This window comes from Musa acuminata, chromosome BXJ1-3 (assembly GCF_036884655.1).
Source record: "Musa acuminata AAA Group cultivar baxijiao chromosome BXJ1-3, Cavendish_Baxijiao_AAA, whole genome shotgun sequence".
Taxonomy (NCBI): domain Eukaryota; kingdom Viridiplantae; phylum Streptophyta; class Magnoliopsida; order Zingiberales; family Musaceae; genus Musa; species Musa acuminata.
Window position 1 is genome coordinate 37,767,320 of NC_088329.1, and position 24,867 is coordinate 37,792,186.

Sequence of the window (24,867 nt, forward strand, 5' to 3'; positions counted from 1 at the left end):
TGACCGATCCATGCACTCCCTTATAACAGTCGAGGAAACGCTGATTCATATTATTTGGACTCTTTTAGAAGAAGGCCTAATAACCCAATGCAACGTAGCCGAAGAGGCCCACCACCGGTAGTCCGATGGCCAGAAGCTCACTTGTAGCTCAGCGGACCGCGGTCAATTAGTCGAGCAGCCCATAGGCTGATGCAGTCCGCGGGTTAGAGAGAGAGAGAGAGAGAGAGAGAGGAAGAGAGAGAGAGGAAGGGAAAAAAAAATAAGAGAGAAAGAGAAGATAATTGATTAAAAAGAGAAAACGAATACAAAAAACGAGCTATTATCAATTAACACGTTAAGATGGGATTAGTATCTTAATGGATACGGGCATATTATAATATATTTTATATCGATTTTCGATAAATTATATATATATATATTTAAGAATAAATAATAAAGATGAGATTTAAAGTCTTTATCGATTAAACTAATTTACATCTTCTTGTACCATCTTTGAAAGATTTTAGTTGAAATAATCTCTACTAAGCCTACAATGCTCATTCTAAATTTATATTTTTCTCGTACAAGTCAAGTTTGGATTGGGTAGATAATTTTAGTTGAATATTTCTGCTAGATAATTTCTATAAATTTATTTTGTTTCAATGACAATGATGAGATTTAAAAGAGAGTTTATCTTTTTGGTTGTTGTAGTAGCTGGAGACACCATCATGATCATGATTACAATAATAGGAAGCAAGATTACCTTCTTTGTTTTGTACACATTTCTGTTGGAATCAGTTCAACAATAAATTCTGGATCCTTATTCCCATCATATTGTAGTATCATATGGTTGTGGCTCTTTACATGTCATGTTCCCTGAAACCTTGTATTTTGAGTTTAATAAGAATATGAAGCAATACTCTTGAGACTGCTATTATCCTAAAATTAGCTTTTTTTAATTTAATTTAAATATACAGTAGTAGTGGTATCTTCGGATAGTGATGATCATATTCAAGTAGGACAATCAATCCATTTTGGTTTGGACTTGACTTGGGTGAGAAAAAATTAATATTATATTTGAGTACTGAAAGCTCTCGATATGATAGTAAATTGTTAAAGAATTACATTGAGAGGGGGCATCTCTAATGCCTAAAGTATAGCATTAAATTAAAAAAATATATAAAAAATTAATAATTAAACCATACCCATCGCTCTCTTTTATTATAGTCTATGTTTCCTAAAGAGAGAGAGAGAAAAAATTTGCTTCTGTAAAATGACTCATGGTAAGTGAATCAAGGACTAATAAATAGTTTTTAAATAAAAATAATCTCTCAAATATTTCAATTTGGTATATAAATATTTGAGTCTTGTTATTTTTATGGGCGTCTCTACAACTTTATGGATGGAATAAAGAAAAGAAAGATAGAATAAATCCAAAAAAATTAACTGACTTGTGATTTTATTTTTAGAAATTCTAATAACTCATGTGTTTTACATGGTTTCGAGAGGCTCAAGGAAAAAGATGATATTTTGTGTGAGGCGCAAGTCATTCAAGCGGGGATAGACTGTGGACATACGAGTAATTCTATTGATAATAGAATCAAATTTTAAAACTATTATTGGTATCTTAAATAATAAGTCAGTATTGTTTTGAAGTAATTTTGCTTTAATTAAAAACATAGTAGCTCTTGTGATAAATTGACTTGTCGACTTTGATAGGAATTCTATCTAAGTTCTACTTGTAATTGGTAGACGAATTTATCTCTTAATCTAGATTTTTTGATTCAAAAGGTTGTATTAAGTTTTGATTTATAAATTTTTCTTCTTTTGGTCAAAAATAAAAATAAAAAAGAGAGAGAAGATAATGGAAAAAATAATTAAAGAATTTTTTTGAGTGAGTGAAAAATGTTTTATGCCATGCTTTTTTGCTAATGCTTTTGTAATGTTGATGGCATACATCCGCAATACTCCGTCACCCTTCTCAGGAGGTGCTGTATGTGTCTGTTCCTCAGCTCGCGACTCAAAAATCTCTTTCACATTTACATAGAGATTAGTGTTTATACTATAATTTCAACTAAGATAAGAAAATGGATTGTATGTTCTTTTTTAATTTACCCTGTATGAAGAACATGTATATGTAAGACAATATATCAAATTACTTATATAACGTTACCAAAATCTTTTGTTTTTTAAAGGACGATTGAGTTCGAGAAATGGACGACAATAATTATTATTGATGAAATCGATCAAACATGATATGATCAATTTTGACATTAAAATCTCTATGCCCAACTTTCTTTTTCCATTCCTACAAAATTACGATCATGAGATAACAGTTTAGAAGGACCAAACTTTCCACTAACCCCTGTGGTCTTTCTTGATCTCTTTCTTCATGTGGGGTTGCTTCTCATGACAGCAAAGAAGGGTGAAAAGTAATAAGCTTGTAAAAGGCTTATCAAATATGCTTTCCTTCTGTTTTATTTATTAATTAAAAAAAATAAGCGACGAACATAAGATTCGCTCGATTATCTTATAATAATCTATCGATGTTTTTACCAAATACATTAGCCAACATACTTAATATTTAATTATTCAATGCGGAGAGAACGCCTCATGTGAAATGGATTTCGATAGAGATACAATAACATATCTGAATGTGCAAGTTTCCAACAACATTCAGAAGCGGAGACTTAAGAGATATTAAATATACTTTTGATAGGACATATTTTGGTAACCTACCGTTCAACCACTATTCACAGTCACATCAATGTCAAGATCAACATACCGGATCACACCCCTCGGTCAATGTAGTTCTGCAAAGATCGGGACGATGCCAACCGAGTACCGTGCAGTCTTACGAAAGTCGAGACGTTACCGACCAAGTACAATGTCATATCGCAAAGATCGGGAGGGCGCCGACTGAGTACCATGCCGTCCTGCGAAAGTCGGGACGACACCGACCAAGTACAACGCCGTCATCCCATAAAGATCGAAATGGCACCGATAAAGTGCAGTACCATCTCGTAAAAGTAGGGAAGGCATTGAGTACGACACCACCGCTAAACGTCATGATATTGAGAGGGGCTTGAAATATAGCCTCTCTAATGCCTAAAGTATAACATAATAATAATAATAATAATAATAATAATAATAATAATAATAATAATAATAATAATAATAATAATTCAATCTTACGATTCGGTGCATTGATAAATTGTTACAGTGTTTAGTTGCCACATTTACGAGTTGATTCTCGTAAATTGTGTACGTAACAATATTTCAAAATATAATTAATTTAGGAATTTTTAACAAAATGATTTTATCTGATTATTTTAACAAAATAAAACTTTACCAATATTTATTCCTCCATGAACTGAACGATTCTATTACTTCTTATAAAATTAAAAAAATATTGTTATGTGTGTTTAATTTATCAAATTTTCATTTTGATTTTGAAAAAAATAAATAATTTTTATAATTTTTAGATCCATTTATCTATTTATTTAAAATGTTGCAAACTTTAATACAAATTTTAATATTAATAGTTATAGAACGTATAAGATTAACTGTTTCTTGAACTTGTCCTAAGTATATTTGTATTATTTATAAAAATAATATGGGAAAAATTGAGAAACATAATGGAAATGTTCAAAATTTATTATATATATCTAAATCATTTCAAACTTTCTATTTTTGAAATGAGATATTTATGAAATTCGTATGAATAGGATCAACCCTTATTTGATCATGATTTATATTTCGAGGCAGCATTCGATTTTTTTTTTATTGATTCTTTTTCGATCAAGATGTATGGTTCCATATGTCTATATAGATCATGTTCATCAATTAACAAATATATAAATAAATGTATGGTTCCAAATTGTATTCCAAAGTAAGTCAATTATGAAATTGAGAGTCAGCCTTTAGATATTGAAGTCATCCATAGGACAAACCCATCCACTCAATGTAAACCAGCGTGCCAGAAACATCTTCCTTGACTTGGAAAAATATAACAATTCAAATAATTTGAATACTCTTAGTCTTTTTCTCTAATAAAGCCAAGATATTGGTTTTCCAGATTTAAATAGAAATTGAAGGTGCCGTTCCGTAAAAACCCTTATCGTCATTGTACGATACTATCTAGATTTCAGCTAATGAGGATCAATTGTAAGAACATGTATCTACTTTAATATTTACTTTCAATCATGATTCAACATGCGAACCCAATCAGCAATACATCCACAATGCTCGAATGAAAAATCTTGAAAGAATATTCTATCAATATCATAAGATATTCTTTTGGGTGAGTTAAAAGCTCTTCGATCCATTGTTATCGATATTAATTATTATTTATTCAATTTTTTTTATTAAAAAATTAATTTAACCGCATGTAAATCCGAACCGAATAAGACTGCTTCAAATTGCATGACATCATAGTTTATAAAATTTACGTCTTAAAAAATTACAATATACTATATATAATATTGTCGATGTGGTCCAATGTCCATGTTCGAGAACGTGACCGCTCACATCACGACAAACAAAAGTCAGTCGCGAAGGTTCCGCGAAACTTCGCGCGGTAGCACATTCCTATGGAGCTTTTAAGCCTAAGCAGCTCTTGTGCTGCTTAGGCTTACAAGTGTATGAATAATTTATATGAAGTATTTTCCAACTACCGTTGGATCCGCAGCCTTCTGCCATCTGATGTTTCTACAAAGAAAATGACTCAAAAAAGAGTACATTTAAAACAAAGAAACATTCAACCCCTTATTTGGAGCGAGGGGCATAACTCCAACTTTGTCGTTTCTGTAAGCACTTCGTAGATTTAAATGTTAGAACTAACATGCAATGATAGACTTCAAATAAAAAGCAATTCTTATTAGCATTTTATTGAATCGAATATTCTAGCGTCATAATAATGTCACGCCTATTAATGACATGATGGGATATAATAAAAGATAAATCATGGTCACAAGATTTGGGACCCAAAGTTGTCAATTTGTGATTTTTCTTTTATAATTATATTTGGTTCAATCGTCTTGCTCACTAGCAGAGCAGTATTGGCTTGAGTGTAAACGCGAGAGTACTACACCGCTGGCGACTCGATAAAATGAAACGAAATAAGTACAAGACGGATGTAGTGCGTCACGACTCGAGGCACGGTACGTTTCCTCTCTCTTTTTTGCTCTGTTTCATGTCGACAGCAACAGGCGCCGGCAACGATCCTATGCGCACCGAGGGCGATGGAGGCGCCGCCGGCTTACTTGCTGCCGAGGCAGACAATGTTGGGGAGCACGGCGGCTTCCCGTGGATGCGGGTGTTGGTGCTCGCTATCCTCACCTTCAACTTCCTGCTGGCCTTGTACCGATCCACGGACGACCCCGGGAATGCCGCCTTCGTCGTCGCATCGTACGCGGACTTGATCTCGCTCTTCTACTGCCTCCGCCTCTTCGAGAGAACCCCCGAGGCGGCAGTCCAGATGAGGAAGAACCTCAAGAAGGCGGTGTGGTGCCTCTCAGCTTTGCTCGTAGCCATGTTCAGCTACCGCGTGGCCGCCGTCATGCCACCGGCCGTGGCGGTCATCGTCTGGTGCATGGCGGGGTTCACTGTCACCGGCGGCTTCTGCGCACTGTTCGTCTTCGACAGCGATGGTTACGGCGACACGGATGGCTGTGAAAAGAAGCACTTGATGGCATGATGCGGGCTCTTGAGGTGAAGTCTCGGTAATGCTGTTTAATCCCTTCGAGCATATTATATTTCTGTGTTCTACACTGTACAGTATGCATGTCGTTTGGATAACCGAAACTAATACAGAGTAATGATGTGTTTTTGCTTTTTCTTCTGATCTAAATGTTTCAGTAAGAAGCTGATTGCTTTCAAATTTACAGAAACTGACCATTTACCCTCCAACGATGGGTGCACCGAATGAAGAAAATGAGAAAACTAGTTCAGATGGTCGCTGCACGTGAGACCTAACTTGGACTCTCAGAGCAGAGCTGAATAGAACAAATGATGTGCTACACGCGGAGGTTATATAGACCAGATGATGTCTGGACCAGAGAAATATGAGTAGACGGGATCGGGCCTTTTCCTCCTCTTCTCTTCTTCACCAAATTCTACTCTCTCTCTCTCTCTCTCTCTAGACATAACTTCGACTCTCAGAACAGAGCTGAATAGACCAAATGATGTGCCATACTCGGAGGTTATATAGATCAAATGATGCCTGGACCAGAGAAATATGAGTAGACGGGATCGGGCCTTTTCCTCCTCTTTCCCTTCTTCACCAAAGTCTACTCTCTCTCTCTCTCTCATGTTCATAACTTCCTATTTCTTCCTTTTTCCTATGTTCAGCACTTCCTATTCTCCCCATTTCCGCCCAAAATATTAGCACTTTTACTAATATATTTAATGCCAAGGAACGATTGTGCAGTTTTTTTATGAAGCTTATGAGAGAGTAAAGAATACTATTTTGACCCAAAAAACACGAAAATGTTTTGGCTTCATCATGAGTTATCTGAATAAACCCAGCTATACACCCTATACACTACCAATATGGTAACAGCTCGAAACCTGACCAGTAAATGTACAACCTCGACTGAGATGGACATTCCAGTTCAGTTAGGTCAGCTTGGTCGTGTTTTTCCAGCTATTGAAAATTAAATACAAAAGAAACCAGAGATTATGTTAGAAAAGAAAAAACAGGTGGCCCACCAGCGAACAAAACCAAGGGTCTCAGACGCTCCTAACACGCCTAATATCAATCCGGTTAACTATTTAGATATTAAAAGGCACAGATCAATACTGCTTGTAGCATGTGACTCGACTGCAGAGTCAAACAAGCTAAAAAATCAATTGTTGTGAAACAAAGGATCAACAAGCAACAAAATGAAATCCTTGTGTCTCCTGTTGACTAATATGCCCACAGTAATGGCTAAAAAGCCTTCCTTTGTACCCTGATTGTATCTCCTGTAGACTACTATGCCCACAATAATATGCCCACAGTATGCCCAGAAAATTGACTTCAGGGAAAAAAAAAAAATCCATCAACAATGAGAGACCATGTCAAGAAAGTAGAATGGGCAAAGGGAGTAGAACATGTTGATGTTCAAGATGATGATAAATGACACAAGTGAGAACCATAAATCACGCATGCACATAATGATTCAGTTTTATGAATAGCATCCACCACAAGCTAATACGTATGAAAGTTCAGTTGAAGTTATTGCATGGTACCTGCAAAATTATGTGAGATATACTGTAAAATTGTATGCATGAAAAATGTGTACATCTGGCATACTTTGTTTCTGGTGTATATAGCATGTGTTGGTGGTGATGATATCTGTGGGGAAGTCCCAAAGTATCAGGAAAGGCTCTTGATAATTATCCACACAGACTGATGTTCCCAAGAACTTGTCCAAAACATAAAAAAATGCCCAGTGTTGCAGGATAATCTGATTTCCAGTTCCTCCCAGTTGGATGAAGGGAGCACCATTTGTCTTATAGGAACCACTATAATTTGAATGTCTCATGGTGCAGGATTTCCTTTTAAGAAGCTTTTGCACATACCAATTACTCTGTCAGATCATCTATCACCAACATAATCCTTTTAACATTTTTCAATCTGTTAGCAGCTATCTGCACAGCAAATGGTTCCACCAAATTAAAAAGCTCCAAACTGCACATCTGAGATTCAACAGACAAGATCCACCTCTACTTTGAAGCTACCTACGATGTCATAATTAAGACAAATCATGGTCCTATGAGCACAACTACTAGCCATGGCATAGAGGCTGCCAAACAAATGCGCTTGCACATTACAACTGCTATTTGTTTCACAGTGATGGTTGTGAATCCAAATCACTGGAACCACCCATCAGCAATTACTAACAATGGTCCTGCAGCAATTGATAAGAAAAGATCAAGTGACCACTGGATATCCATTTGAATAGTTTGTTAGTCCTTAACTTTCCACACCAAACTGTATGATGCTCTCCTGCCAAATAGATTATGATGGCATGTGGTGTAAGATGAACAGAAAAAAGCACCTCAGTTCAAAACACTGCTTTTGGCCAGTTAATTGATACTCAACTTATAGATTTAGTAGCTGCTGCTGGTGATGCTTCAGCAAGCATCCAATGACAAGATTCACTTGAACATGGTGCTCGATGGCAGTAATTCTCTGGATACAATTTCAGTGATGATACATGTAGAAAATCCTGAAAACTAATTTGTTCGGCCATGTGCATCCAGTTTGAATCCACAAAATCTGATCCACAGGTTTAAGTTTGTACTTCCCAATAAATATATAAACTGATTTCCCACATATTATTCAGTAGAAAACATGTAAACTAACCAACAGTAAATCACAGAAAACAGTTCTCTAGTTGATGTTCATTTGGATCTAGAAGACGTGATAAATGCACACACTTGACCATCTAAAAATAACCACAAGGAACATTGACAATGGTAAATTACAGAAATCAGTTCTTCAGATGACATTCATTTGAATGTAGAGGACATGAAAAGTGCACACTCCTGGCCTTATCATAGAAAGTTAGAAACCACAAGGAACTTTCATATCATATTCTGCTTCACCAAGTCTTAGATACATAAATGCTACTATCATCCCACAATATCATCAGGGCTATCTTGATCAATAGAAACACTATCTGAATCCCTACCCAACCTCACCATCCTCAGAAGAAATTTATCTTTTGGCAAACCATTTCCTGAAGCATTCCATAATATGCTCAATATTTCTTGGGACAACTGGATGAATTCTTTACACTTAAAAGCAGCAAAGCTTATCCTATATCAAAACGTAAGCTGGATCGTTTAACTCTGCATGAAAATCCAAACCAGCAGTAACATTTAACACTCCAATCTTTGGCAAACCAGTTCCTGAAGTATTCCATAATATGCTCAATATTTCTTGGGACAACTGGATGAATTCTTTACACTTAAAGCAGCAAAACTTATCCTATATCAAAACGTAAGCTGGATCGTTTAACTCTGCATGAAAATCCAAACCAGCAGTAACATTTAACACTCCAATCTTTGATGGATGATGCAAATATTTGGGAGGATACATCCCATCCTCATAAGGATACATCTTGCCCACAGCCAATTCTGGAACATGATGAGAAAAAGACCGTGAGTCACTTGAAACCAGACCGATAAACTATGCTCTAGCGGCTAGTCTGATGGAAATGAAGTTTTTGAAATTTTCTTGAAATGTAGAAATTTGCCATGCTGCTGGATTTCCCTATAGCATAATAATTTGCATATAGAAAAGTTCAGTCACTACCGGGAGCCTTTAGAAGTCATATATGTAAGATCTGTCTGCCACCAGCAAACTTAATAAACCTGCTTCATTCTGGAAAAAGGACTGCACTGATAAATATACACTTGTGATCATTAAATATGAAAAATATCTTTTTCGAGTGAGGGTTCAATACATTCATTGTTACCACCCAAATTCAAGTGCATATATTGTATGTTAGGTCTGCCACAGCCTCTAAACATATTAATGGCATGCCAGGAAACACCAACGAATCTTGAATACAAGCTGATTTTACATCTAATTGACAAACTCCCACCGTTGACAGCTAGCATTCTCAATTATCATAAGATGCAGTATAGCCATTCTTTTAAAACAAAAATTAGGACCTATCTTTCAACTGTGAGCAAATTATATGGCCTTTAAAATCTTTCATGGTACATGGTTTATAGGCCAAGAACTGTGGCAGGCAATCATGAGTAAGAATTAATTATCTTCACTGCATAACTTTGAGAACAAGAACAAACAAACAGTAAATTCATTTCCAGTCTTAACCATCTAATTAATTAGCTAAGTAGACCAAGAAAAAAAAATAATCCACCTGTTTGTCCTGCTCTCACAGAGCAACAATGTTCATCCATGCATGTCTTAATTTCTAGTTATGTTGCAGTCTATGCGTCACTAATATCTTCTCATATAGAAATAATGTTCCTCCATGCATGTCTTAATTTCTACTGTGGTGCACTCATATGTGTCACTAATATCTTCTGGTTATATATTACCATCCAATCTTCAACCAAAGCAGGCTATAACCCATGACCTGAAATTCTTTCGTGTGATTTTCAATGTTTATAGTGGTTAATCCTTGACTCGTAGAAATAAGATATGGAATTCTCTTCACATAGACATGGACATAGGAATTCTCTGTCCAATTAAAGCAATCATAACAAAAGGTATCTGCAGCACCATAAAAAAGGTTCAGAGTCAGGAACTTTGAAGAGACCAATTCAAAAGCAGGCTTCAGATCGTGTTACCGAATATGAAGCTTTTAGTATATTGAATGTCAATATTCAGTCACTATCTCAGTATCTGCTCAAATGTTATTTCAGATCTATCAAGCACTAGTCTTCTATCATTCTATGAACTCTCAAAGAATCATCTGAACTAAGGTCTTAGAAAAACTAAATTGCTAAATAATAAAATTTCAACATAGTAAGCTGTAAATTTTTAATACCAATTCATAATTTTTCTATTCCAAAACCTAAATGATGATACTTTTATTTATATTTTCCTTTTCTAAAGAAACATTTTAATCATAGCTTTCTCTTTGTTGAGCAACCATTTTAGGCCTAACTTACATAGAGGGTTTTGGCCTCTCTGGTATCTTATATCTTACAATTTCTAAATGATGATATTTTTATTTATATTTTCCTTTTCTAAAGCAGCATTTTCATCATAACTTTCTCTTTCTTGAACAACCATTTTAAGCCAAACTTACATAGAGGGTTTTGGCCTCTCTGGTATCTTATATCACAATTTCTGTCACAATTCCACATATCTTAAACCTCCCTTTCCTGTGTCATCCCTCTGTACAGGTGAAAGCTGCGACTGCATTTGTGGATATTATTCTGAAGCCCCACAGCATATATGTTTATCACAATCTAAACGGAAGCAGAAATGACTCAGCAAGGAACCCCACTTCTCAAGGTGCACTAGGTCAGGGCAAATAGAACTGGATTGGAACGAAGTGCTGCATAATTTTGTCTCAGCAGAGAGTCATTCACGTATGCGATCTAATTCTTTTATATATGTGCGCAAAGTTCCCTAGTTGAGAACTAAAATTGATATGAAAAGGCAAGCGGAAATTCCATCCAAGCAATAACCTAAATGTTCTCAGAATTTGGAATAGAAAAACTCTGCACAAACCCTAACATACATGTTCAAGAAAAAATAACGTAACCTGTTCGTACAAGCCAGACAGGGGTGATGACAACGGCGGCCAAGGCGGTGCTGCCTTGGAAAGGATCAGCGCCCTTCTCCATCTCGAGCTCCTTGACGACCCTGACGGATGTCCGTCCCTCGGAAGAGTACCCCAAGCCAAAATCGCCGCTTCCCGCTGCCCTTATCCTATGGATTCACCTGAATCCCAAGAAATTTGTGTGTCATACTACAAGAATAGATTTCGGAGCAACAGATAAGCGTTAGCAGGAGTGTTGCAAGGAAAAGGTACCTTTTTCCTATGTTCCTCGGCGCCACGGCGAAGAAGCCGCAGGAATCGACGATGGCTTGCCTCTCCCTTTTCTCCTTGCCCTTCCCACGCGACGATGGATATATAAAAATATATATAAACTGCAATAGTGCAAGAGCTTCTTCCTCTTCCTTTATCTTTTTTTTTAAAATTAATTGTTTAATTTTGTCCTCTTTTATTTTATTTTTATGAACTTTGATATGCTGATCGATTCATCCCACTCTTTATGTTTTTTTGCATATTTAGCTGTTTAGAAGGAAAAAAATACATATATATTTTCTTGGAATTACATGTATACTAATTGACTGGTTTCATATCCATTTTCTTAATTTATTTTTTATTCAAATATTACGTGGCATTCCTATAGGATACTCTAACCACTAAAGAAGTCACTCTGGAGACTTGCCTTTGTGGTGTAACTTAATTGACGACCAGTGTGGCCAAGGTTGCAATAAAATCGTCATAAGCTGGTGCAAACCACCTCAGAAAGTCAAAATGTCATAGGTCAAAAGTCAAATTCAAAGTAAAAATGGGCCACCCACCATAGTGGGGATTGTGAACACGACCTATTGCATGGCAAGCAAAATTCTCTCAGCGCCTTCCTCTTGGCTTCCAACTCACCATCACATGGGAAAAGTTTCACAGATTTTTTGGGGTTCAGAAATGCATTGGTCAGAGGTGTGATGTTCCGTTTAGCCCTTAAAGTGCTTCTCGAACTTAACCCTATGGACGTTCTGCAGTGGACATCAATTCTCTATGCAGGAACCTGTGAGGAAGCCGTCTCTCATAGACTGCGTTGGAGAATTTGATAGATGGTTTAATTCCTTGTAAAGTTTTTATCGATTCCGAAAGAACATATCTATCTTCCTTTTTCTTTTTTTTGGTTTCAGATTTCAATCTTTAGATTTATTGTATATAAGTGGTGTACTTGAAAAGTTGGCTTAGCTAAATGTTTGATTCACACTAAACCCTTGATACGTAAAACTTCCAAGTATCGGCAGAAGTGATCTTGCGAGGAAGTGAATGCTCACTTCCCCTTCTTTGTGGAAAACGAGGCATTGCCTCGATTCATTTCATAAGAGATGAAACGATCAGAAAGGACACACGAGGAATCCAGAGAAACTTATACTGCGCATATTCATAATGTAACAGGTGTGCGTCGACAATAGCAAGAAAGCGCGATTTGAGGCACAAATCTTGGAACTAAAGTTGGTCCAGTGACTGAGACGACGAACCAATGTACTGCTCACTGTTCCAAGAAGGGGAAAAGAAGATAGTAGAAAGCACTGCAGAAGTACTTCTTTGCTCGCTAGTGACGGCCAACTCCATTGGTGGGGTGGAGCAGCAGCATGCAGAGGTCAGGAATCTGGAGGCACTTGGCAGCCAGCAACATAATATCGACCGGAGACGCTGTCTTGGGTTGTGTAGTAGACGACGCCAGGGCTCATGTGGTTGTGGATCCCTTCGTATGTTGTTATCACGTAGCTGGGATCTTCTCTGTCTCTTTCCACCCTCTTCTTCACCGAGCAACCCTCTGTGGAGCACCGATAGTAGTTCCTGCTTTGCCCAGTGCTGAAGTTAGTCAACCGATGATATACTTCTTAACCAGTAAGTTCTAGCAGTGTAATTGCGTTTGATCTCGATCTCCTAACAAACATGCAGCTAGCTGTTCTTGCAGCTTTCTGATGATCCATGAACAAGATCTATATGACCATCACATGGATCCATTTGCATGATTCTTAATCTCAGAACTATTGGCAGCAAAATCATTGTGATCACAACCTCTCACCAGGGAGAGGGAGATCATGCTCTCGCATCCAGGACAATGGGGGTTGGCATAAGCATAGCATTAAATCATTCTTAATGAAGCAAAACTCGGATCCTCCACATAACAATTTCGGAAACAATCACTTGGCATACCTGGGGTTGGGGCTGTTCTTCACTGATTTCTTCCCGTACTTCCTCCACTTGAATCCGTCGTTGAGGACCTCCACCTCTGACTTCATTCTGAATGCAATCCTAGATGTCTCTTCCCTTCTTTCTCCTTCCACACCAGTGTTCCTGTGTTTCCAAGGCATTCCCCAGATTAAGCAACGGCCAACTTGAGAGTATGTACTGCGCATGAATTCTAGTGGTGCAATGGAAAGAAGAAGGAATTGAACACCATATTCACCTGGCATTCACAGTCATGTCGCCGCTGTTGATGGTGATGTTGCTCAGGTTGCTATTCTGGTCATTGCTGCGGCCGCCATCTACCATCGGAGGAACTACTGGCGGCTCAGGACCGAAGGAGGACGGCGGCGCGAACTCGGCCTGATCAAACATGATGAAGTCGGAGAGATCAAACGCTGGCGCCGCTGCGTCGGCGTGGAGCGGTGTGCTGTTGGAGGAGCTGCTACCCTGGCTTCGGGAGGGGAAGTGGGCCATGCTACCGGCTTTGGCATGAAATGGAACTCCGACTGCCGCCATGATCTACGAGAATTCACCTTCTTATATATTTATAGCAACGTATAAAACAGCAAAACATAGGCGCTTAATGACATACAATTGGGAGTGAGTTTGCAGTATCCATTAGTACCTTCCCACTGAGCTTCCTTCGCCTAAGTTCCTTTCCACTGAGCTGCCTTGCTCAAGCTGGAAGCTTCCAAGTTGCTGCTTCACTGCCCTCCAATCTCCATTCACCTCCGCAGCGTGCTGCACTTGCGCGCAGACTTGGGTCGTTCGTCTTCGCACGACTCAAGGATCAGCTGCAAGGACCATGCATGAAATGTTTTCTGGCCATTATCTCAGAACCTGACATCTGTCATGAGCTGACCATGTGTCACCGCCGGGGTCCGTTAGTCAAACCGCCGAAAAAAAGGCATCTCGAAGAAGTGAAGGGTGTTTCTGGGAATCATTTAGGAAAGCAAAGCCTTATCAGTTATAATAAATCTCTTTCTTGATGTCATGACTTCAAACAGTTTAAGAGTAGGCTGCCACTGTTTAATCTCTCATTTTTCGTTGTATGCTACGGCGGCGCGGGTACCGGATCTTTGGACGTGGCCCCGCAAATTTGATCTTTGCTGCAATGAAAGTGGCGCTCACATGAGTTTTGTAGCCATCAGATAATGATTTGGTGGCGACGATCACATGTATCCCGAAGAAAGCCAGCCGCCTGTGGCCGTCCATTCAGCTGAGGTAAGAGAGCATCATTCTGCTTGCATCATGAAGTTGCAAGGATTGGTACAGAAGGCAACCTGCTCCACAGAAACCGATCGGAGGCTGCAAGGACATCCAAGCATGTCTTCCTTTCATCTCCAGCCTTCGACCATTCAGCTTAGATATCATCTTCAACAGTTCTGGTCCACGAGTGCCTCTTTTGGCACCAGGAATGCAAAAGCAGCTCCATCAGAAGTTATGTATACAATCTGTTCCATCAAGGCTTCCTTATCCAAAAGAATGGCACATTAGCTGGTGATGCACCTAATTCCAAGTTACTAGTGTATTCAACTAGGAACCTTGACATCAGAGAGATCAATTGACAGGATGCTTAATTATGTGGCTTGAAAACTACTGAGGTGAAGAAGGGTATGTGATCACATCCTTATCTTTGTTGGAGGTGACATCGAGAGTACACTTCGACTGAGTTAGTCGAACAGCATCCTTAAGATCTTCTTCTCCCGTTGTGCATCCAGAAGCATGGATCGGAGCTCCCTCAGCCGCCAAGAAGCTTCCACGCATGGAGGAGTCCCCTCCAGATATGACACGCCGCCTCTGATCCTGGGAAATGGTCACAGTCAAGAACCTGTCTTCTCGGAAGGTCACCATGGAATTACTTCGAAAGGGGAAAAGCGCTGACTATGGTTGTCTGATTGCGTGCTTCTTGACTGTACCGATCCTCTCTATGACTGAATGTAGAGGCCAACAGAGAGAGGTCATGCAGAAGGAAGTGAAAAGCGTCCCTCTCCTTCTTCTCTCAGGAAACCACTGGGAAGATGCAGTCCTGAGCAAAAAAGTCTCCTCTTGTTCCTCGAGAGAAAGAGAGGGGAACGGGGAACATATTGTCTTATGCTACCCAGTAGGATTCTGGATAGAACATCATTGTGATAAGTCAACGTTTGTCACCCTTCGTGCTCCCGAGCTAAACAAAACATCACGATGAAGTATGCTTGCATGTCTGCATCCAAGAAAGTTCCCCGTGCGCGCTGAGGTACGAAGGTTCCTACTGCGAGGTAATCATGTCCCTTAGCGTCATATAAATAGATGAATCAAGTTCGTAGTTTTCTCCCTTTGAACGCCATGCATGGGAGAGAGGGAGAACACCACACGATAAGCGATACCATATAATTCCACTGCCTACGATCTTAAACGGCTCCGAGCTCACACCACTGCGTGCGTAGCTTACAAATATTACTAATTATATTGTTTAATATGAAACTTTGACTAGTCGAAATATTATAAATTAAATATCAAGAACACAAGAACTCCTCTCGCCCCAATGTGTCTTTATCATTAATTTCCACTCTTACGTCCCTTTTTTCCCGTCTTTCCTGCAGCAATACCTATCCTTCCGTCTGCCTTCATATGCTTGATTGAGACTCGAATCCTAAATCCATTAAAAATATAGTCGGATCCACAACCATATCGAGCCGCAAGATAAAATATTTTTGAAAGTATTATCATAGTACTATTGAACTGTTTTTCACCCATACATCTTATTTTTTTAATAAGATTTATAAGGTCAAAATGCTTAAGTTTTAATTAAATAATAATATATTCATAAGATATAATATGAGTCTTTATACACTATTAAATTAAGGTATTACAATTGCTTAACGAGTTATATAAGTTGTGACAGTTTCATTATGTAAATAATTCTGAACATGAACGGTAAAACTATTCACTAAATATCTCTTGCCCTAAGTGTGGTTTGAAATGTGAGATAGGGGTAAAAATCCGAATCAGATTTATCCCAAAAAAAAAAAATACACCCAAATAATTTGAAGCTGAATTGCATAATGTTACTGAATTGTATCGTGCACGGTCCTGATCACCTTAGCGATCGTCCTGCTCGAATAATGTTGCTGTTAATTATAGATTATCTTATGTATTTAGCTATTACTATACTTTAAAAAATTATATTGATATTTCTATAATTATGAAAGTAAAATATCTAGATCTATTTATCTTAATATCATCAGTTTTTTCATCGAAAATATAAAAATAAAAAGTAAAAAAATAATTTTAATGTTCTAGTTGATGATGACGAACAATGTCAGTGGTGATAAATGACAGTGCCATTGGGGATCGAGGATGACTGTTGTGGATGTAGAGGGCAATGACGAGAGGTGAGAGTCGTTTTGTATCTTCATCTGCATCGATGCCGACGTAGTTGTTGACAGTCCTTTTCGTCTTCTTTACATTTGCATTAGCATCAATGTAATAATTCAACAATGAAAGAATCATCAATGCAGATGGAGAATAACGAAAAGACTGCTTGGTAACTATGTCAGTATTGACGCAAATATAGAGCGATTCTTATCTTTCGACATCGCTCTTTTTATCCACAATACCCATTGGTGATCCAGTGACATTATTGTTTAGTACCATCGATGTCATTTATCATTATCAACTGAAATATTAAATTTTTTTTTTTATTTATTATTATATTTTTATTGATAAAATCGATGACGTTAGAATAAATAGACATAGATTACTTAGAAATAAATATAAAAAAAAGAAAAGAGAAGAATATGTTGATTAATTAACGCGACATTCCGGACCTGTGGTCGATGCAGTAACGAACTCATCCCTTCTCCCACCATGGCCTGGCAGAGGAAAGCCTTCCTCGTCGGCGGCAGAGGGTTAAGATTTCCTCCCAACTGCTGCTGCTGCTTCTTCTTCTTCTTCTTCTTCCCATTTTGATCTCTCTTTGCTTGCTCCAATTCTTGTTTGGGGTCGTTTGGTTTCCTAGGGTTCGCCCTCTAACTCTTCTTTTGTTTCTTTTGCGTTGATCTTTTAATGTGGGGAAGACGTCATTGATGAATCGGCATCCTTGAAAGTTTCTTGTGACTCTACTTTCAATTCCTCGCTGCCACTTTGTTAATTTGATGAGCTGTTCCAGTAGCTACTTAGATACGTTCTTTTCGTGTTGCTAGTATCGTCGTGAGTGTTTTTGTTTCGATTTTAATTATTTGGACCTGTTGTGAAACTGGATGAGATATTCAAAACATTTGATTGTCTATTCCTTTCTTGGCTTGATTTGTTGATCTCTGTTTTACAGTGTGGATATTGGTTATGTTGCAATCTTTTTGTTTTTTGATGCATCTGTCCTGTTCGATCAGTTGCACTGGCTTGTTGGCACTTGGCCAGGGAATAACATTTTCTCTGTTTAGTATTCCTTTGACGATACCATTAGATTCGTACTCGAGGAGTTCACTGAGCAGTATAAGGCTACATCTATTCCTGATTATGTCGAGAAGATAATTGAAGTCAGTGACAGACATGTGACCTTTCAGGTGGTCTCACTAGAGTCTTTACCTCTTCTACTTTGATATTTTAAGAATTTTCGTTTTAAAATTTGTGCAAATTTTAGCCGTTTTCTTTTGTGGATCTGGAATACTGCAGGACTGGAAAGGTTTCAAAACTATGGTCGTGCATTATATAGAGGGGCCAACTGCTGCATCTTGGTGTATGATGTCAATGTTGGTAGAACGTTTAACACTCTTGATGACTGGCATGATGAAGTTCTCAGGAAGGTATATAGTGCCATGGCCTTGTTTTTATGCCTTTTTTGCTTTACTTTTAATTTTGCTAAACCTTGCCCATGACAATGCTCTTGGAATGCTTCTTTTAAATCCTCTCATGATCATTAAATGACCTTATTTGATTTGTTTGTAGAACGAACTCCGAAATGGCTCTGTTTTACTTACTCTGTGAGGTTCAAAAATTTGAATCGAATCTGGTAGAAATAGACGTTACTTACTAAGCATAACAATCTTTTTGAATGATAGAACTAATTTTCTATGCATGTATCTGCATATTCATCTAAGAGGTACATTATGGTGACTCTTTATTGACACTTGATATTTTGCACAGTGGCTTGAATGGTCATGCATTTGTCTATGGATCATTTAACTTGTTTAGTGAACATTTAGGTTTATGTTTGTCATGGTTATTTTTCATGCATGCTCATTAGTCGTGACAATACTTTTTTGAGTTATGAGCCGAGTCTCTTTGCTTCGAAGGTGCCTGATTCTGGACCTTCTATGTATCATATTGGTTTAGTTTTTCATGAAAAAGGTGTTGTTCACTTTCTCACTTTCCCCAGGTGCTGTCCATAGTTAATCAAACTTGTAGAGCTAGAATAGCCTGGATTTAAGATTTGGATTTCCATTTGGTTCCCATCTTTGTCACCATGAAGATACATAGAAATTGAATGACTCTTAGGCAAATGAAAGTGATTGACTACCTAAGACTTCCTCTTAATTTTACCTCATCATGTTGTTAAATTTCAAAAATCCTGAAACTAAATCTGTTTTTTTTAGCTTCAAATGTTGGGACGATTATGTGCAATGTAATTGCTCAAGCTATCATTAAAATGAAAATCAGAATATTTGGATACCAAACTCTGGTGAGGTGATGGTATCCCCACTGCTCAGATGTCATGTGGCACATGATATTGTTGGATTTTGTGTATGCCATTTGTTTTCTTTTTATGAAAAATTTCCTGCTTTACAGTTTCTTTGAAGCTTTAGCTTCTAAGATTCATTTACTTCTAAAATGAAAGGAATGAAAATGTTACAAGTAAAAAGATGCAAATTTTTTAGACTTCTGATTCTTCTTTACAGAACATGTGGATATAGTTCCGTTGGTTTTTTTTTTTTTGCATTTGTTTTCTTCTGTTTAGTATCTTAATGGAAAGTTGTACATAATTAAATAATCATACAAGGCATATCAACATTGAGGAAAAAAAAATAGTGTGACAACTTGATACTGTTGACTATAACCATGATCAAGTTTGCTGCTCTTTTGTTTAGTTTTACATGTTTTGAGAGAACAACTGCAGATCAAATATTTGAGGTGGCTGCCCATCCAGGAGGCTTGGTATTATCTGCCTGATATGTCTCACCACCTCTTATCAGATAGTCTAGGTCTTTAATTTACCTGTATATATAACATAATGATTATAGTTTCTTTTTACTATTTCTTGGATCTCAGTGTGGCTTAAGATACTCATACAGATATTGTACCATGTATCGAATCTTTATTTTGACAATGGTGTATGATTCTCTCACTTGTTGATAAATGCTTCTGTAGTTCTTGGCTTTTCATATTTCATGACATTTTGACTCATAGCTCTATCATCTTCGTTTATTGCTGACAAGAAATTCAACTGAAAAACCAATGAAATAAAAAAAGACTTCCTTTTTGTTGTTAAAGGTGCATGGGGTAATATTTGTGTCATGGAATCCATGACTTGCTTTTTGTCAAAAGGTCTTCCCTCTTATATGTATAATGTGACTCAAATTTCCAGGTCTTCTCATATTTAAAAAATAAAATTATGGGTACAATAAGCTTGATTTTTTCTGCTGAAAGGCCTCATGGAGACAAAAAGATGTCCCTTCCACTTTTTAATCAGGCTTGCCTTCAAATAAGCTTGAATTAGTGACCCCTGAGGTGCTTATATAGTTCTTAGTCATCATAGAAAAAAAATATACCAAAAAAAGTAACATTCTGGTTAAGTGGATATTTGTCATAGTTATGCTCTGAGATTACACATGAACGGATGGACTTGAATCTCTCTTAGTTAGATTTTTCATGCTTCTTTATAGTGTATGGTTTTGTTTAAGGCTTTAAAAAGTTTTTTAATTCATATTATATTCTGTACGTTATGATTCTGCAGGCTAGCCTACTAGATCAGACAAGACCTTTCATTTTAATTGGAAACAAGATTGATGTAGATGGTAGAAAGAGTGGTATATTGGATGCTCAATTCAGTTCTTTATAGAGATTTGATTAATTTTGTATTCCAAATCTTCCATTCTTCTGTTTGTTTGTTTTTTCCCTAATATCATGCAGGTTTCCATGAAGAGAGCTGAAGAATGGTGTGCTTCCGGTGGTAATATACCTTACTTTGAAACCTTTGTAAAAGATGATTACAATGTCGATGCTGCTTTTCACCATGTTGCTCAACTTGTTCTACATTCTGATCTGCCCAAGTCAGTATTCTCAGTTACTAGTCTGCATTTGTCATAGTGATGATCTTTGATCTCATCATTATTACTTCTTCTTGTTACATTTTTTTTGTTGATTCACTAGAGTTTATACTTTTTAGAATACTTGTGAAATCCTTTCTAAGATTGAATGTAACACCATAATTAGTCTTACATCGAAACTGATAACTTCAGCATAAGCATTTTGAGCTAACAGATCAATTATGCCATCAAGTCGGGTCGTTTTGACTCCAATACCAATTGTTATGACCTGGCCTGATAGGATAACTAGTACGTTAACTTCGTTGAGCTCAAACTACCATATCAAAATGCTTAAGCTGAAGTTACTAGTAGTATACTCATCAGATTTTTATAAGTCAATTTTAGTCATAGCCCACTTTTGATATGGGACTAATCGGGGTGTTAGATTGAATGTACTAGCCATGCCACTTCTTCTTTAGCTATACATGCTAATTTCCTACAATGTAATGATAGATCCTTGTATGTGGTGAGTGACTTTTGATAGTTAACAAAGCTGGACCTGCATAAGCCTATGCAGCTTGTCTTGAAGACATTATGAAGACAGTCTGGAATGTTATCAAGGTGAGTACTTAAACAGAGACAAATCAGTGTAATGAAAGGAATAATACTTAAACAACTACGAAAAAAGTGAAATCTGTTTAAGTACTTCAACAGAGACAAACAAACATGGGATGGACATTGATACTCATTTTGGAACCTACTTGGGTATAGAATGATCTTCTGTTACGATAACAGCACTATTTTTTGTGAAGTTTATTGTTTTGCAATTATTGCTTGTGTTTCCAATCTAAACCGGCTATTGAATCAAATCTAAGTTTCTACAAGCTATGAATGATTTGGAAATGAGATTTCTCACGATGTTTAATATTGTAGATACAATTGAAGGCATTTAGGCATTAGATGATATACACATGATTGCTATGGGGTTGTCATGCGATTGAACTAGTGATAAATCAATGACTTCCTTTTAGAGAATTCTACAAGAAACTGATATATTTTTCATTGTTATTCTGGTAGACAGTTAGGTTGTAGTTTAGGAAATGACGTGAGGCTTCTGGTAAATCATTATTTGGTCTTTAGGAACCTACTTGGGTATACGTTGTAGTTTAGGATATGACATCATTCATCAAGATGTCTTTTCCAATTTGCATATCCTGATGTTTTATCCAATCTGTATATCCTGATGTCCTATCCAATCTACATATCCTGAGATGTACTTCTAAATAGTTGTTCAGCTTAATGTTTGTTTCAGAAGATAGTCTGCCTGAATATTTATTAAATAGTCTCTTATTTATTTATTGATCTTCCATAAACTACCATCTTCCTTTTTAAGCTTGATCATTTTCTGATGCTCACCATTGTTTTATAGCATCTTTACATATTTGCCACTCGAAACTTTCAAAATATGATATTATGCATCACAGATTTTCAAATACATAGTGGCATTAGAAAATCATTATTTGGTCATCTATATTATCGGGTTGAGTGGCAAATATGCTTGGAATATTTGTTTGGTGGATGTAAATGTTAACTAATGATATAAATTAGGTTGGACTGTAACCAATAATATATCTAGAACATATACCTCATAAAGCTGGAACTAATATTTTAAGTATTTCTATTTATGTATATGATAAATGTGAACAAAAGGTATAAAAGGAAGTCATTGACAGTTAAAAAATGACATATGTGATCAAATATTAATTTTTTAGTGGGTGAATTTATGTATTTTTAAAGAATGTGATAATAAATATTGTAGTATGAAAATTTAGAAAATCATTATTTGGTCATCTATATTATCGGGTTGAGTGGCAAATATGCTTGGAATATTTGTTTGGTGGATGTAAATGTTAACTAATGATATAAATTAGGTTGGACTGTAACCAATAATATATCTAGAACATGTACCTCATAAAGCTGGAACTAATATTTTAAGTATTTCTATTTATGTATATGATAAATGTGAACAAAAGGTATAAAAGGAAGTCATTGACAGTTAAAAAATGACATATGTGATCAAATATTAATTTTTTAGTGGGTGAATTTATGTATTTTTAAAGAATGTGATAATAAATATTGTAGTATGAAAATTTTGAGCAGACAATATGTAAAAGAAGCGTATTCTATTTTGCTCAAAGTATCTTAGGAAAATCCAGAAGCATTAGAGGATGTTGTTTCCATGTGATGATGAACTGTTGCCAAATGCCAGATTCAAAAGCAAATATTTTCCCTGATTTTGAGCACAATTTGACTGTTTCATAAATCTTAATCTATCGGCAGAACAATTCCAGATCCTGCTTCACATTCAGAGCAAAGCAGTTGTTTCTACTAGGGTGAGCTGCTTCAGATTCAGCTTTAACTAACATCTTGCTTTGCTGATTAATTGGGATCTTGATACTTCATTCATGATTTTGGCCATTTGCATTGGCTGCTATGCCCATATGAATACTATATGCTGCATCTAGTTTGTGATACATGCTTCCTTGGCTTTTGTACGATGTCTTTTGCAAGATCTATAGGGAAAGCCACCTGCCACAAAAGACAACTGGGAGCTGCCAATAGAACAAATCCATTTCTTGTTTATTAAATTGCATACCTTTTCTGTTTGGCAGTAACATGAGTGACACTAAACCAGTAAAAATTTATAAAAAAGTTCTGTATAATCCTATAGAATTTCATTATGATCAGGCAAGAAACTAATATATGATGTAGAAATATTCAGCGAGTTTCACAGAACCATAAATATTAGACAACCAGAATTTTCTTGATTATTTCAGGGAAAATTTTGTCCTCAATATTTATAGAAAAAATAACATTGTCTAATTGAATCTCATAAATAATTTAAGAAATCGATAATAAATTGGTCCCTTTGGCAACTTATATTGTTCTTCATCAGGTAAAATCCATCATAACGAATCTTCACCTCAGTTTTGTTACTAAATGTACAGCTAATTTACAGATTCACCAGTTTTCCTTGTCTTAATAGACTGATGAATTCCTGATATATGTTGTTAAACAGTTGCATAGTTCTGCACCTGAAAACTGTATGAGTACATGATGTAGCTCACTGTTCTTAGAGATGGCTCCTACTGGAAAGACTTATAAGCTTCCAAGCTGTGATAGTTATTCTGAGGGTTTACAGTTGAAAATCAAATTGCCATGTCGTTGGCAACAATTCTTCTGCATTTACTCAGATTCCAGTTTCATCATTTCCAGAAATTCCATCATGCAAAACTAAAACTCTAACCATGCATCATTTATCCATGCCTTGTATCTGACATTTTATTTAATTTGAAGATTTGTGCACCTTTTTTCTTATCCTTTTATTCTTTCAAGAATTTATCTTATGATTTATGCTTAAAGGAGATTGGACCAAATGGCGATCCTTTTTCAATGTACTTATAAGGTTTTTCTGGTAGTCATATACTGAACCCATTTATTTGGCATCTGAAATCTAAACTTCACCCCTTTGAAGGAATAATTGTGGTTCTGTTAGGAATCTTGGATATATCGATTATGCGGCAATCTTCTTCAGGGTCATAGGCAATGTGGACATTGTAGCAGTAGTTCCATCAGCAGGTTAGGCAACAGCTGCAAGAGTGGAAGCAAGTGGTATTGGAGCTCTTGGAGAAGCAGCAACCCATGGCTGCTGGCAGAAAAGGTATGGGAATGGATGCTCCTGTTGCTGTTGCCGGACCTCTTAAAAGAGGATTTCCACAAGATTCTTCATCAAGAACAACATTTGTAATCGATAACATTAAGGACTGAAATTTGTTATGGTCTTTCAATTTTCATGGCTATCTACTATTTTCTTCCCTGCTACAAATTCCTTCTGGTTACTCCAATCTCCGGTTTTCTCGGAGGGAAAAGTAAATTGGCCAATGCCTATGCTTGAACATTGTACTGTTCATGATTTTAGGAGAATTATTCTACACAGTGAACAGAAATATTAGTGATGATTCGGATTCAATAGTGTTCTCAGCTAATAATACAACATTGCGTCCGTTGGTGTGAAATTTTCTTATATAAAAAGAAGAAAACCTTGTTGTTTAATTAAATTCCATCTGCTTTTATAGCTAATAAATTGTGGTAGAAGAGCAGACACTGCACAATTTCTCAATTAC

General features: G+C 36.7%; 2 protein-coding genes and 1 long non-coding RNA gene across 5 annotated transcripts; 1 reads left to right on the top strand and 2 right to left on the bottom strand.

Moving 5' to 3' along the window:
* Nucleotides 1-5,103: 5,103 nt before the first annotated feature.
* Nucleotides 5,104-6,421, top strand: LOC135584579 (uncharacterized). Of its 3 annotated transcripts, none has more exons than XM_065134420.1 (2): nt 5,104-5,702; nt 5,839-6,421. In XM_065134420.1, exon 1 carries the CDS (start codon nt 5,174-5,176, stop codon nt 5,675-5,677), a length of 504 nt encoding a protein of 167 aa, XP_064990492.1. In that variant the 5' UTR covers nt 5,104-5,173; the 3' UTR covers nt 5,678-5,702; nt 5,839-6,421. The 3 variants fall into 3 exon arrangements, with proteins under 3 accessions (XP_064990492.1, XP_064990482.1, XP_064990487.1); XM_065134410.1 differs by having other exon boundaries at nt 5,868-6,421; XM_065134415.1 differs by having other exon boundaries at nt 5,104-5,691; nt 5,868-6,421.
* Nucleotides 6,422-7,129: 708 nt separating this feature from the next.
* On the bottom strand, nt 7,130-11,706 carry LOC135627955 (uncharacterized). Its single transcript, XR_010492735.1, has 2 exons — nt 11,490-11,706; nt 7,130-11,398 (listed from the first exon to the last, which is right to left on the bottom strand). It is a non-coding gene; the product is annotated as an uncharacterized LOC135627955 (long non-coding RNA).
* A 913-nt stretch (nt 11,707-12,619) lies between these two features.
* Nucleotides 12,620-13,993, bottom strand: LOC135637627 (probable WRKY transcription factor 50). Its single transcript, XM_065150288.1, has 3 exons — nt 13,681-13,993; nt 13,428-13,568; nt 12,620-13,064 (listed from the first exon to the last, which is right to left on the bottom strand). Exons 1-3 carry the CDS (start codon nt 13,974-13,976, stop codon nt 12,866-12,868), a joined length of 636 nt encoding a protein of 211 aa, XP_065006360.1. The 5' UTR covers nt 13,977-13,993; the 3' UTR covers nt 12,620-12,865.
* Between the last annotated feature and the right edge of the window lie 10,874 nt (nt 13,994-24,867).

Bases quoted from the DNA above. Each gene is read 5' to 3' on its own strand.
- LOC135584579 (XM_065134420.1), top strand. From the start codon at position 5,174: ATGTCGACAGCAACAGGCGCCGGCAACGATCCTATGCGCACCGAGGGC.
- LOC135637627 (XM_065150288.1), bottom strand. From the start codon at position 13,976: ATGGCGGCAGTCGGAGTTCCATTTCATGCCAAAGCCGGTAGCATGGCC. The intron at 13,569-13,680 runs GTGAATATGGTG...TTGGAAACACAG, and splicing joins GACATGACTGTGAATGCCAG to GAACACTGGTGTGGAAGGAG. The intron at 13,065-13,427 runs GTATGCCAAGTG...TGGGCAAAGCAG, and splicing joins AAGAACAGCCCCAACCCCAG to GAACTACTATCGGTGCTCCA.